The 13,693-nt window shown below is 32.2% G+C and overlaps 2 protein-coding genes across 3 annotated transcripts; both read right to left on the bottom strand.

Moving 5' to 3' along the window:
* Positions 1 to 687: 687 nt before the first annotated feature.
* LOC103483751 (endo-1,3;1,4-beta-D-glucanase-like) lies at positions 688 to 4,596 on the bottom strand. 2 transcript variants are annotated; one of them, XM_017043612.2, is made up of 7 exons: positions 4,399 to 4,596; positions 3,551 to 3,572; positions 2,921 to 3,047; positions 2,517 to 2,607; positions 2,230 to 2,319; positions 1,319 to 1,425; positions 688 to 983 (listed from the first exon to the last, which is right to left on the bottom strand). In XM_017043612.2, the coding sequence occupies exons 1-7, from the start codon at positions 4,544 to 4,546 to the stop codon at positions 843 to 845; spliced, it is 726 nt and encodes a 241-aa protein (XP_016899101.2). In that variant the 5' UTR covers positions 4,547 to 4,596; the 3' UTR covers positions 688 to 842. The 2 variants fall into 2 exon arrangements, with proteins under 2 accessions (XP_016899101.2, XP_008438728.2); XM_008440506.3 differs by having other exon boundaries at positions 1,325 to 1,425.
* A 1,927-nt stretch (positions 4,597 to 6,523) lies between these two features.
* Positions 6,524 to 10,033, bottom strand: LOC103483753 (endo-1,3;1,4-beta-D-glucanase-like). The gene is made up of 7 exons (XM_008440507.3): positions 9,670 to 10,033; positions 9,302 to 9,323; positions 8,684 to 8,810; positions 8,280 to 8,370; positions 8,009 to 8,098; positions 7,188 to 7,288; positions 6,524 to 6,861 (listed from the first exon to the last, which is right to left on the bottom strand). The coding sequence occupies exons 1-7, from the start codon at positions 9,815 to 9,817 to the stop codon at positions 6,721 to 6,723; spliced, it is 720 nt and encodes a 239-aa protein (XP_008438729.1). The 5' UTR covers positions 9,818 to 10,033; the 3' UTR covers positions 6,524 to 6,720.
* Positions 10,034 to 13,693: the final 3,660 nt, after the last annotated feature.

The raw sequence follows: 13,693 nt of genomic DNA, 5'->3' as shown, positions 1-13,693 counted from the left end.
GAATTGAATAATTAAATGATAATTTTTCTTGTAAACGATGTTATTCTTATTATTTAGAAGTAACCGTGTCATCATTTTAGTGAGTCTGGACATCAATTAGCTTTTTCATTTTTGGAAAAGTATGATTTACTTGTTTTATTGGATTGAAAGAATCAATTGGCTTGAGTTGAATTAAAACTTTGATTAGAAGAAAAGAAAAGGAATTGGAGTTGATTTTTCAACAAGAATTTGTTTTTCTTTTTCTTTTTCTTTTCATTTCATTTCATTTTATTGAGAAAAGATGGTGCATATATTTATAGAGAGCCATTTTGTATGATATCTACGTATGATTGGTAATTTTTTAGAATCATATTTTTTACTTTCACTATACTAATTGAACTACATTCATTTTTGGCTAATAGGTAAATTTATAGCGTATAAAAATTTGTATGGTTACCTAAAAAGTAAAATTAAACTTTATATTGTTCAAACAAGTGGTGTTCAAGTGCTTTCCCTGGAATAAAAAAGTGGTATTTAAGTGTTTGGTAAGATTAACAAATCCATACAAGGTTCACAATTTCATAATTCTAATTTTAGAAAAATTGTAACCAAAATACGGTTCACAAACTTTCCTCACTGCAAAATCAAAGAGATGTTTCAATCTCACACAAAGAAAATACAAAAATTATTGCTGTGCTATCATCAACATGATCATCATCAAATCTGCCAATATTATGACAGTTCCATGTTTATTATTGATATATTAGAAAGCAGCTGCATTTCCAAACATCTTATTCTGAGCTTAAAGAGTAAAGTGGCTTACAACACAAAGATACTAGCAAGAGGGATTGACCATGGCCAATTCAATTACTTAACATAGTAAACCAAGCCAACAAGTCCTCGTGAGCTTCATCTGCACATTTGATAGCCTCTGCATCTTCCACATTGTACCTCACAGTCCACCCATGAGAAACCTTTGGAAAGATCTTTACGAACCCGTCGACCTATACATTCGAAGAAGTCAAAATTTACATCTACTTTCAAGTTGAATGAGTGCATATGTGGGTAATGTGAGAAGTGTAAGATCGAAATTTGACAAGAAGGTAGGGGAAGAAAACGTCGAGCTTGATATGATTGTGGCGAAAGATTCAATATCCTAAAATGAACTAAAGACTAACTTAAGTAATTAGATTTAGGCTTTCTAACCTTTATCTGTTGTCAATGTAAACAATTTTTTTTTTTTTTTTTAAGAGAGAAAGATCAGATTCACAAGAAATATCATGATTAATTAAAGTTCAACTAAAGGAAGTAAAAGGAAGGAAAATAAGATGACTCTCACCCTTACCTCAGGCTTTGCAGACAAGATTTCTTCAAATTGTTTTAAGAGTTCTGGAGGAGATATTTGATCGATCTCCGCTCCCAATATTAAAATGTGAGCTTTGACCCCTACAATTATAAGTAAATGTTGGACTTAGTTAGTTCTTATTAAGTTGTTTTCATTCATTTCTTATTAATTAGTTATCACAAATATAAAAAAATAACTCCTGATACTGAATAGAACAAATCAGCCAATCTGAAATTTTCCTTTACCAGAAGGAAGATATGGTCTCATACTTTAGAAAGTGTCCTGCTTCAAGTGAAGAAAGTTAAAAAGAAAAGAACATTTAGTAATAAGGCCTATCCACCTAGCTTGTCAGGTTCTTGCCTATTCGCTTTGTGATTTTGTTTTGCCAGAAAATTTTTAATGTGAGGGAAAAGAGTTTGCAGTGGTCGGGCCTATCCATCTAGCTCATCATCAGGTCGTTGCCTCTCTCTTCTTAACGGAAAATATGATCGTCAGAAAACAATGAGATCTTTCTTTCTGGTTTGGCCCTATTGAATTAGGGAGAAACATCCTTTTGGGAATACTCTTCAGCGTGTTTGATTAGCCTCACTAGTGCATAAAAAGTAAAACTAAGCACCTGAGAATGAGTTGAATATGGAGATTTAAAACTAAGCACCTGTCAATTCTAAGCTGTCGTGTGGCTATTTATTACGCAATTGGGGAGCTTATAAAAATGCGGTTTTGTATGGTTTGGTTCGTGTTCAGAGGTTCTATTGTTTGTTCGAAGTTTGATTGCTTTTTTGTCTGACTTGGGGTGCATTCCTGTCTTTCATCTTCAACAATGGAAGTGTTTCTAATTAAAAAGAACAGACAAAAGAAAAGAAAAAGAGGTCAAAGCGGACAGATGCTGGAACCAAAATACAAACCTTTGATGTCATCGACAGTGACAAGCGAAGGATGCAGCAACACAGCAGCCTGAATCAACTCCACTTTTGCAAGTTCAACCACAACCTTGGCTGAGGGTACAAAAGTTCATCACAATTCAAACAAAAGTAAGAAATTTTCATCCAGGAAATATTAACAGATCATAGGAAGTATTCAGCAATATGAATGAACTTATAGATTCCAGCACATTGAAAGCAGTGGATAATTGTGTTTTTTTAACGATGCGAACAAAATATGATAATAAGAAACACGTGATCAATATACTCACCACCCCAGCAAACGCCTGCGGCTCCAATCGCTGAGATACCTTTGTTTTTCAGAGCTTCAACCACCGGCTTCGCATCATCAAAACCCTTGTCCTGTTAAACCATTATATCAACATGAATTTGAACTGTCGCAGTTCAATCAGTATAACAATTGATTTTCTTTGGCGATATTCAGAATAAAACAACATGATGACAAAGGCCACCACATTTTCAAACTGAAAAAACGTTTTCTTAGATAGGAGTGAACAGGCCACCAAGCACACGAGTCGGTCAACTCCTTACCAACCCTGTTAATATAATTCCCAGTCCCACATTTGTCCTAGAAACTAAAACACAACTTCAGCAGCGGCAGATAGATGATAATTAAGAAAATGCTGCAGTAATGAAGTGAAAGGCAAGAACTAACAGGTCCATGATCTTGTAACCAAACCGAAATGGTCCTATTAGCATCATCTGGGACAAATGGATCTCCATGGAAGAAATCAGGAGCAACCACAAAGAACCCAGCAGCTGCAACCTTATCGGCCAGCTTCCTACAAATTGAAAGGAGCTGAAATTAGTGTCAAGTAGAATCCAAAGATATATGCAGCAAAAGATATCAATCTTCAACTTCCTTCTAATTTGTTGGTAATAAGAAATGGTTTCATGAACGGTGTGAAACTACCACCCAAAAAAAAAGGGTCAGGGCCAAGGTCAAGGGCCAAGGTCAAAGCCAAGGAAGTTAAAAAGGAATATATGAGTAGAGATGTACAACAAGTTAAATGGATATAAAGTTTACAACAAGAAGAGCTAATAAAACATAGTCTACCAAAAGTGGCCTGTTGCTCTATTTCTTTTAAAGCCAAAAAGCTAAAAAGATGCAACTTCTTTGTGTAAAACTCTAAAAATTGCTGCTTATTCTTCTACCGAAATGCTCATCTTCTTTACTGAATAAAACCAATCCAATCACAGCAAGAACAAAAGCAATTTCTTCTTTAGTAACAAAATCACGTGAAGCAATGCAGCAATTGCATAATCTCTCCAATTTTAGAAATACCTTACAAGTGGAGCTTCAAATCCTGCAAAGCGCAAGGCAGCAAAAAAAGCTTAGGGCAATAGACTTCCACATGGATCTTACATCAGTGAAACCGAAAGAGAACTTCAAAGATATTTAAAATTTTATGAAGTATAGTATGAGATGAAATATAGTATAGCGTTAGATTTTTATTTTTATTTTTATATTCGTGAGTGTTCGGGTCAGTTTGAAAATAAACAAATCTAAGATTTGGAGAAATTTTTATCAATTTCCAAACTCCCAAAAGAACATTTATTATAATGATTAGAGAAAGATTCATGTTAAAATTTCCTTTACCCAGAAATCAAATACCTTATATCCTACCATAGGTACCACATAAGGGTCGTTTGGGAGAGGGAAAAGGTTATGATAATTCTTGGTTACGAAAAAGGTTGGATTATGATGGGTGTGGAGAAGGATTATGAAAATTATTATTTTTTAAATTCGTATTTTAAATCTAATACACATATTTAATTTACCAAATTGTGTAAAACAAAGTTGTATTAGTTTTCTTAAATATGATGTCCATTTTCAATATTTTCTAAGTAAATGTCCCGTGTTAATAAATTACTAATTTTTTTAAAATTCATACTCTAAATTATATATATTTAACTGGTAGGTGCGAGTAAATTATTAGTTTCTTTTTCTAAATTCATATTCTAACTCCAATAATTTCACATACTTAATCTACAAAAGCGTTCTAGTTTTTCTAATATAGGAGCAAAAAAGATTCGGGTTAATCGGCGTAATCCAATAAATTACCAGTAAAAGAAAAAAATGAAAAATTTAAATTCTAACCCTTCCCTCCATCGAAGGGTTAGCTACCGTACCGTAGACATCGGTAATAAAAAGGATAGCGCGTTTGGAGTCAGGGGAGCCGGAGACGTAGGTGGTAAGGCCGCCGAGTTGTTCGATATGGCCGGCGCCGCTGCTGGGGTTTAGAGTTGGTGGGTTTGAACAGCATTGAGGACCTGACATTTTTGTATTCACTGAGGATCCTTCGTTTTACTCTATGACTGATTTCAGTGGAAGAAAGTAGAGAAATGGTTATAAAGATGGAAATGGCGTTTGGGTTTGAACTTCCCCAAACACCCAACATCGAATTTGCATCAGTCCTTACGTCAAAATGCATGGATAAACCGTAACGCCATTAATAAATACTCCAAATGCCAAATTCTTCTTCTTCTTCTTCCTAAATTTTCGTCCTGTCTTTCCCATTTTTTTTTCTTTTCAACAATACCAAATGATGAGGAACATTTCATTTTCAACCAAATTCCATCGATTGTAAATTTAGAACATAATCATAACAAACGACAGAAGAAATGGTAATTCTATGATTGGAAATGCGTGACATTTACACCTCTTGAATGATAACATACTAATGGAAATAACTCTCCACGTCACTAATGACTAAACTATGCTCCAATTGATGGAACCAATTCTTCTTATTTCTTAATCAATGATTCATAGTATTTACATTGTGTTTGAAAATTGTGATTAAATTTAGAAAAATTATACGACAAAACTGATTTATAAAATTTTAGAGTTCAATTAACGACATATAGTCTTTTTTATAGATATCACTTATATGGAATTTAATAATATTTTAGGAATATTTTAGTTGACTTTGCAATATTTCGTTAAATTATGAATTGACTCTCGTACAATTTTTTTTAAATCTTTTTTCTACATTAAAATAATTGAATCTTTATACAAATTCTAAAAAAAAAAAGCTTTTTTTTGGTTTTCAAATTTTGATGACATACTTCTAGATTATAAACGACCAAACAAAAAAATTAGTGAAAATGGGAGGCGTAAGAATAACCCGACAATCCAAATTATCCAACCCATATTATATTTAAAATGTGGATTAGGTTAGATTGAAAATTTTGATTTCTTTCGAGTTGGGTTTAGTCTTGGGTTGGGTTGAAAAATTCGGTTCAATCCAACCCAAGCCGAATTAATAATATATATATAAGGGGAAATACACGAATCATGTAGGTAGTATCAATACGATCGTGTAGTTATTTTTAACGATCGCATTAACTATGGTAAGTGATCGTTTACATCATATCCACACAATCTTGTAATTCTTTTTCAACGATAGGAAGAAAAAACTTCAAATCTAAACGATTGTGTTGACTACGTTAAATGATTGTGTTGACTAGGTAAGTGATCATTTAGATTATACCCACATAATCGTGTAATTAAATAATGTGAAAATGGCTTCAAATCTAAACGATCGTGTTAACTTAGTAAACGATCATCTAAATCATATCCACACAATTGTGTACTTTTTTAACGATGAAAAATTAGTTTCAAATCTGAACAATCGTGTTGACCATGTTAAACGATCGTATTGACTTGGTAAGAGACTTTTTAGATCATAGCAAGTTATATTTGATTTATGTATGCTTGAAACTTTAAACAAAAATAACTAGACTTACCAAGAATATACATAAAAAATTCCAACCGAAAACGTCTAAAAAATAGGTACATTCACAATAAATAATTCTCTCTCTCCCCAATTACAATAACATTCTACAACATTCTTTCAAAGTTTTTGCTTTTTTCAACTCTCAAACTAGAGAATATAAACAATGTATTTTGGTTAACAATATTGATCGACGAAAATGGACAAGGCCACGAGGGTATAAATACCCAAAAATGTAGACTAACAAAATAAATCTAGACTAATAAAATGTCTAACTAAAGCTATTCCTAACAAAAAGACCTATTATTAATTACCTTAACAGCTATCATGTTAAGCTTTTGGATGGATAAGTGATTTAATATAGTATCTCATATTGTTCTTTCCTCCACGATTAATATTTATTTCCACCCTACGAATTAGATATTTCATTAAATTCCATCAAAAAATTTCAAAGTGATTTTGAAATTACGTTCGATATCTCCCTGTAAAATCAAAGAGATGTTCCAATCTCACACAGAAAATGCAAAAATTATTGTTGTGCTATCATCAGCATGATCATCATCAAATCTGCTAATATTATGACTGTTCCCTTGTTTTTCACTGAGATATTAGAAAGCAGCTGCAGCTGCATTTCCAAACTTCTTATTCTGAGCTTAAACAGTAAAATGGCTTACAACACAAAGATACTAACAAGAAGGATTGACAATGGCCAATCCAATTACTTAACATACTTAGTAAACCAAGCCAACAAGTCCTCATGAGCTTCATCTGCACATTTGACAGCCTCTTCATCTTCCACATTGTACCTCACAGTCCACCCATGAGAAACCTTTGGAAAGATCTTTACGAACCCGTCGACCTATACATTCAAAGAGGTCAAAATTTACATCTGCTTTCAAGTTGAATGAATGCATATGTGGGTAATGTGAGAAGTGTAAGATCAATATCGAGCTTGAATATCCTAAAATGAACCAAGGAAATGGTCTATATAACTTGTCAAAAGTAATTAGATTTAGCCTTTGTAACCTTTATTTATTGTCAACGTAAACAACTTTTCTTTTTTTCTTTTTTTCTTTTTTTTTTTGTCACGAGAGACAAGATCATATTCACAAAAGATATCATGATTAATTAAAGTTCAACTAAAGGAAGTAAAAGGAAGGAAAATAAGATGACTCTCACTCTTACCTCAGGCTTTGCAGACAAGATTTCTTCAAATTGTTTCAAAAGTTCTGGAGGAGACATATGATCAATCTCCGCTCCTAGTATTGAAATGTGAGCTTTGACCCCTACAATTATAAGTAAACGTTGGACTCAGTTAGCTCTTATTAAGTTGTTTTCATTCATTTCTTATTAGTTAGTTACCACAAATAGAAAGAAATAATTCCTGATACTAAATAGAACAAATCAGCCAATCTAAGATTTTCCTTTGACAGAAGGAACATAAGGCCTAATACTTTAGAAAGCGTCCACCTTCAAGTGAAGAAAGTTGAAAAGAAAAAAACATTTAGTAATAAGGCCTATCCACCTAGCTTGTCAGGTTCTTGCAGTGGTCAAGCCTATCCATCTAGCTCATCATCATGTCGTTGCCTCTCTCTTCTTAAAATAATGGAAAATATGATCGTCAGAAAACAATGAGATTTTTCTGATTTGGCCCTATTGAATTAGGGAGAAACATCCTTTTGGGAATACTCTTCAGCGTGTTTGTTCAGCCTCACTGGTGCATTAAAAGTAAAACTAAACACCTGAGAATGGTTCAATATGGAGATTTAAAACGAAGCACCACCCAATGCTAAGCTGTCGTGTGGCTATTTATTACGCAATTGGGAAGCTTATAAAAATGTGGTTTTGTATTGTTTGGTTCGTGTTCAGAGGTTCTATTGTTTGTTCGAAGTTTGATTGCTTGAAGCAGCCTTCCAGTCTTTCATCTTCAACAATGGAATTTCTTATTAAAAGGACAGACAAAAGAAAAGGTCAAAGCGGACAAATGCTGGAACCAAAATACAAACCTTTGATGTCATCGACAGTGACAAACGAAGGATGTAGCAACACAGCAGCTTGAATCAACTCCACTTTTGCAAGTTCAACGACAACCTTGGCTGAGGGTACAGAAGTTCATCACAATTCAAACAAAAGTAAGAAATTTCCATTCGGGTAATATTAGGAAGTATTAAGCAATATGAATGAACTTATAGATTCCTGCACATGAAAGCAATGGATAGTGTTCTTAACAATACGAACAAAATATGTTAATAGGAAACACATGATGAATATACTCACCACCCCAGCAAATGCCTACGGCTCCAATCGCTGAGATACCCTTGTTTTTCAGAGCTTCAACCACAGGCTTCGCATCATCAAAACCCTTGTCCTGTTAAACCATTGTATCAACATGAATTTGAACTCTCGCATTTCACTTAATATAATGATTGGTTTTCTTTAGCGATATTCAGAATACAACAGCGTGATGACAAAGGCCACCCCATTTTCAAACTGAAAAAACGTTTTCTTAGATAGGAGTGAGCAAGCCACAAAGCACACGAGTCAGTCAACTCCTTACCAACCCTATTAATATAATTCCCAGTCCCTCATTTGTCCTAGAAACTAAAACACAACTTCAGCAGCGGCAGATAGATGATAATTAAGAAAATGCTGCAGTAATGAAGTGAAAGGCAAGAACTAACAGGTCCATGATCTTGTAGCCAAACCCGAATGGGCCTATTAGCATCATCTGGGACAAATGGATCTCCATGGAAGAAATCGGGAGCAACCACAAAGAACCCAGCAGCTGCAACCTTATCTGCTAGCTTCCTACAAATTGAAAGGAGCTGAAATTAGTGTGAAGTAGAATCCAAAGATATGTGCAGCAAAAGATACCAATCTTCAACTTCCAACTTGTTGGTAATAAGAAATGGTTTCATGAACGGTGTGAAACTAGAACTACGACCCAAAGAAAAAGGGTCAGGGCCAAGGTCAAAGCCAAGGAAGTTAAAAGGGATTATATGAGAAGAGATATACAAGTTAAATGGATATGAAGTTTACAAAAGTGGATATAAGAGCTAATAAAACAGTCTCCCAAAAGTGGCATGTTGCGCCATTTCTTTTAAAGCCAAAAAGATCAACTTCTTTGTGTACACTCTAAAAATTGCTGCTTATTCTTCTACTGAAATCCTCTTCATATCCATCTTCTTTACTGAATAAAACAAATCCAATCACAGCAAGAACAAAACAATCCCTTCTTTAGTAACAAAATCACGTGAAGCAATGCGGCAATTGCATAATCTCTCTAATCTTAGAAATACCTTAAAAGTGGAGCTTCAAATCCTGCAAAGCGCAAGACAGCAAGAAAAGCTTAGGCCACTATACTTTCACATGCATCTTATATCAGTGAAAGCGAAAAAGAACTTCATAGACATTTAAAATTTTATGTAGTATAGTATAGTATTAGATGAAGTATAGTAGAGCATTAGATGAAAAAAAACAAATCTAGGGCAAGGAGAAATTTTTATCAATTCCCGAACTCCCAAAAGAACATCTATTACAATTCTACAGTCAAAAGAGAGAGACCCATGTGGAAATTCCCTTTACCCAGAAGTCAAATACTCATATCCTACTGTAGGTACCATATATATATAGATATATGAGAATGAAATGGGTTTAGCTACTGTACCGTAGACATCGGTAATAAAAAGGACCGCGATTTTGGAGTCAGGGGAGCCGGAGACGTAGGTGGTAAGGCCGCCGAGTTGTTCGATATGGCCGGCGCCGCTGCTGGGGTTTAGAGTTGGTGGGTTTGAACAGCATTGAGGACCTGACATTTTTGTATTCAATGAGGATCCTTCGTTTTACTCTGACTGATTTCAGTGGAAGCAAGTAGAAAAATGCTTAAAAAGATGGAAATGGCGTTTGGATTTGAACTTCCTCAATCACCCAAAATCGAATTTGCCTCAGCCCTTACGTCAAATACTCCAAATCCTTCTTCTTCTTCCTAAATTTTCGTCCTTTCTTCCTATTTTTTCTTTTTAATAATATCAAATGATGACGAACATTTCATTTTCAACTAATTTTCGTCGGTTTTAAATTTATATAATATGATTATAATAAACGACAAAAGAAAAATCGGTAATTATATAATTCCAAATGTGTGACATTTTTCACCTTTTCAATGATAATAATATACTAGTGGAAATAGCTCTCCACTAATGACTAAACTATGCAATGGAACCAAATTTTCTTAATCAACAATTCATAGTTTGAAAATTGTGATCAAAATTAGGAAAATGATTGTAAAATTGAAATTTGATTTACAAATAATAGACATGGATAATCTTTTCTATTAATATCACGGGTAAATATGAAATTATATAAAATTTTGGTATATTTTATAAATATTTTGGTTGATTTTGTTATATTTGAAAATATCCCATGAAATTGTAAATTAGCTCTCTTGTAATCTTTTTAAGAGCTATTTCACTTATTGTTTTTTAAAATTATAAAATTATTAAGAAAGCATCATCCTACAAATTATAGAAATGAAAAATAAAAACGTTAGATAATGATGTGATCTTTTTCATAAGCCTAGTTGAACTTCCTTTCGAGCATGTTATTGTTGCACGTTCCTTCAGTCTCGCTCGTGCATTTTCCATATGGAAGGACATAAGATTAGTATGCATTATCGACATAACGCTTGTTTCCAATAATGTATCAAATAAGTGTCTTCTAATATTTTGGTTTGTGCTTGGCTACGATAAGGAAGATTGACCAAAGGAGTTCTTAGACAACTTTATTTTGGTCAATCTAGTGGAAGTAGAAGATGAATTTTGCAAATAGAATGAGATGAAATGTGAGACTTAGAACTAAATCACATGTTAGTGTTTGGTTGTGGCTATTACATAATTTGGGAGCTAACAGAAAATGAGGATTTTGTATGTGTTAGTATTTTGTGCATTTGATACAACCTCCTTTATTTTTATATTCCAAAATGAAAATATTTCTTATTAAATAAAGAAAAAGGTCGAATGGAACAAAGATAATATTGCAACTTATAAACAAACATTTGATTTCATCAACATTAATGGACGATGGATGTAGCAACACAGCAGCTTGAATCAAATGATCCACCTTTGAAAGCTCAACCACAACCTTGGCTATAATGCAAAAGGTACATCACAATTGAAGCTCGAGTGTGAGATTCAATAGAAGTAATAATAACAAATCAAAAAAGTACTGAAGAAAAAAATATAGAATAGCATTGGGAGCTGACATTTTCTTGTCGTCGCTTTGCTTTCAATGACGATTTGGCTTAAAGCCAAGGAACAATGTTCGAATTTCAACCTATAGATTCTTGCACCAAAACATTAATTGGGAGTAGTTCATCCAACTCCATATCTTCCCAATTATTACTACAAAGGCCACCTTCATGTTAGCATTTTCTTTGTTACAACAACTATAGAAAAAATAAATCATGACCTAGACCAAGTCTCGGTCATGTGATAGATTCTTCAAGTACAACAATTGTAGAAGGAATTATTGAATCTTTCAACTCCTAAGAAAAATTTAATGTCAATTATCTTTGAATCAAATTCACTTTTGCTCAACTTATATAATTATAAGTTTTCCTCTGTGTTCTTTTTTTTTTATTGTAAAAAAATGACAAAATATAATAAAATTTCAAATTTATAAATGTTGTTATACACTAATTATCAACGTAATATAGAGTTTTCCTTTATTCTCTAAATAATCTAGTTACTTTTTTTATATATTTAAAAATGCCTCTTTTTAAAAAAAAGTACGTAAGTAAATAATGTATAAATTCATAAAGGTTTAAATGAGTGTGATTCAAGGTTTAAATTAGCATTCTAACTTAAGAGTTTTTATTCCCATTGTTGTTGTTTATTGTTATAAGTTGATATTTGTCAAAAAAGATAGTTACAAATATAACATAGATCATAAAAATTTATAGACGAAATAGATCTATCACCGATAAAATTTGTTATATTTGTAATTTTTTTTTAAATATTGCTATTTATATTTCATTGACCTTAAGGTCCATTAGCTTTGTTGGGCCTAAAATTGGGCCAGTGCCCAACCAAAAAATGGACAAGCCCCTTTTGCAAGAGAATTTGGACAATATGGCTTCGGTTACAAATTTTGAAAAATCTCCCTTTTCTAGTTTTGCTGAAATATGGCCTAAATAGAAACAGGGGCATTTTTGTCCTTTATAGTTTTTTCTTTTACATAAATTAATTTTTATTACTCCTTTAATTTATGAATTAAATATCATATCTCAAAAGCCTTATCTAATACCAAAAAAGTTGAAACTCTATTTTTTTAAATATGGATACCTTAACCTATAGTGCATTTACATTATTGAATTTTACCTTATTTTTATAGTTCATCTTTCTTCTTCTTTTGTTTCTTTTATTTTGGACGACGACAGGCGGTGGTGAAACCCATAGAAGAGTGGACGACAACCTAATTTATTTCAATAAAGTTCTTACTTTCTAACCTTTTATTATTTTGTAAAACTTGCGGCTACTTTGATACTATAGATCATATTTTGAACATTGATCAAATAGTTTTAATCAATGAACGCTTGAGATAAGAAATGCGTTCGAATGTTGATATAACATTAATTCACATTTACTTGTTAGTTTAAAATTTTTTCGCCAACCCATAATTTAACATAATATCAGAACATGAAATCTTGTACTCAAAATCCTAAGATATCATGTCCTCCACATATATATTGAATGAATTTCACTAGTGATCAGTTTATGGCACAACTTCTAAAAATAAACAATATTACGATGCATGTATGGTAACAACTTCTATTAACAAAAAAAATAAGTTCGGTGACCTATCTTTTTAAGTTGATCAACAAATAGAGTAAACAAATTTGAATATTCAATCTCACAAGAGATAAATAGTACATGTCAATTATCGTTGAGTCATGCTCACTTCAACTATTAACTCATTTTTAGTATATTTAACTTTTACATTTTTACTTGTTTTTAAATACAACATGTCGCAATATATTTTAAGGAAAAAGTATTTAAAAAGGACATATGAAAATAGAGTATATATATATATATTTATGATTTATGATTTTCTTTAGGGTTTATTGGTGTCATTATTCGTAAATATTATAAGATGGGCTTTTCAAGAACCAACCCGCAGTGCGTATTGGGATCCACGTGAGGCCCAATCATTATCTTGATTAATATATATATATATATAAAAGAAAAAACAAAATAAAAGTTAGGGGAAATTAATATCTTAATTACATTAAAGTTAGCTGCACCACTAAATTTTAAATTCGAATGCATAATCAAGATTCCATTCTCGCATGGGAAACCTAATTTTAATATTTGACTATATTATAAATAATGTCTTAGCTAAATATTCTATTATTTGACGACAACTTTTTTTAAAAAAAAAAAATAAAGAAAATAAAGAAAAAATTAATTATTCTATCCATGATTAAAATAAAAACTTTTCTTTAAATTTTCCTCACTTTGACTATTCTCTTGTAAGTTGATAGGTAATATATTAATACAAATTTCAAATAAATATTAGGATGATTTAATTTAGACAAAGAAAAAAAAAAGAATTAATATGTTGTGTCTTAATTAGCCTATGTATTAATTTATAGAGTCTTTTGTCTTAGCCCTATTAATATTAAAGGCTTTTTA

This window comes from Cucumis melo, chromosome 6 (genome assembly GCF_025177605.1).
Source record: "Cucumis melo cultivar AY chromosome 6, USDA_Cmelo_AY_1.0, whole genome shotgun sequence".
In the NCBI taxonomy this organism is placed as follows: domain Eukaryota; kingdom Viridiplantae; phylum Streptophyta; class Magnoliopsida; order Cucurbitales; family Cucurbitaceae; genus Cucumis; species Cucumis melo.
The sequence above is the reverse complement of the archived record's forward strand: the minus strand, read 5'-3'. Positions and strand labels throughout refer to the sequence as shown.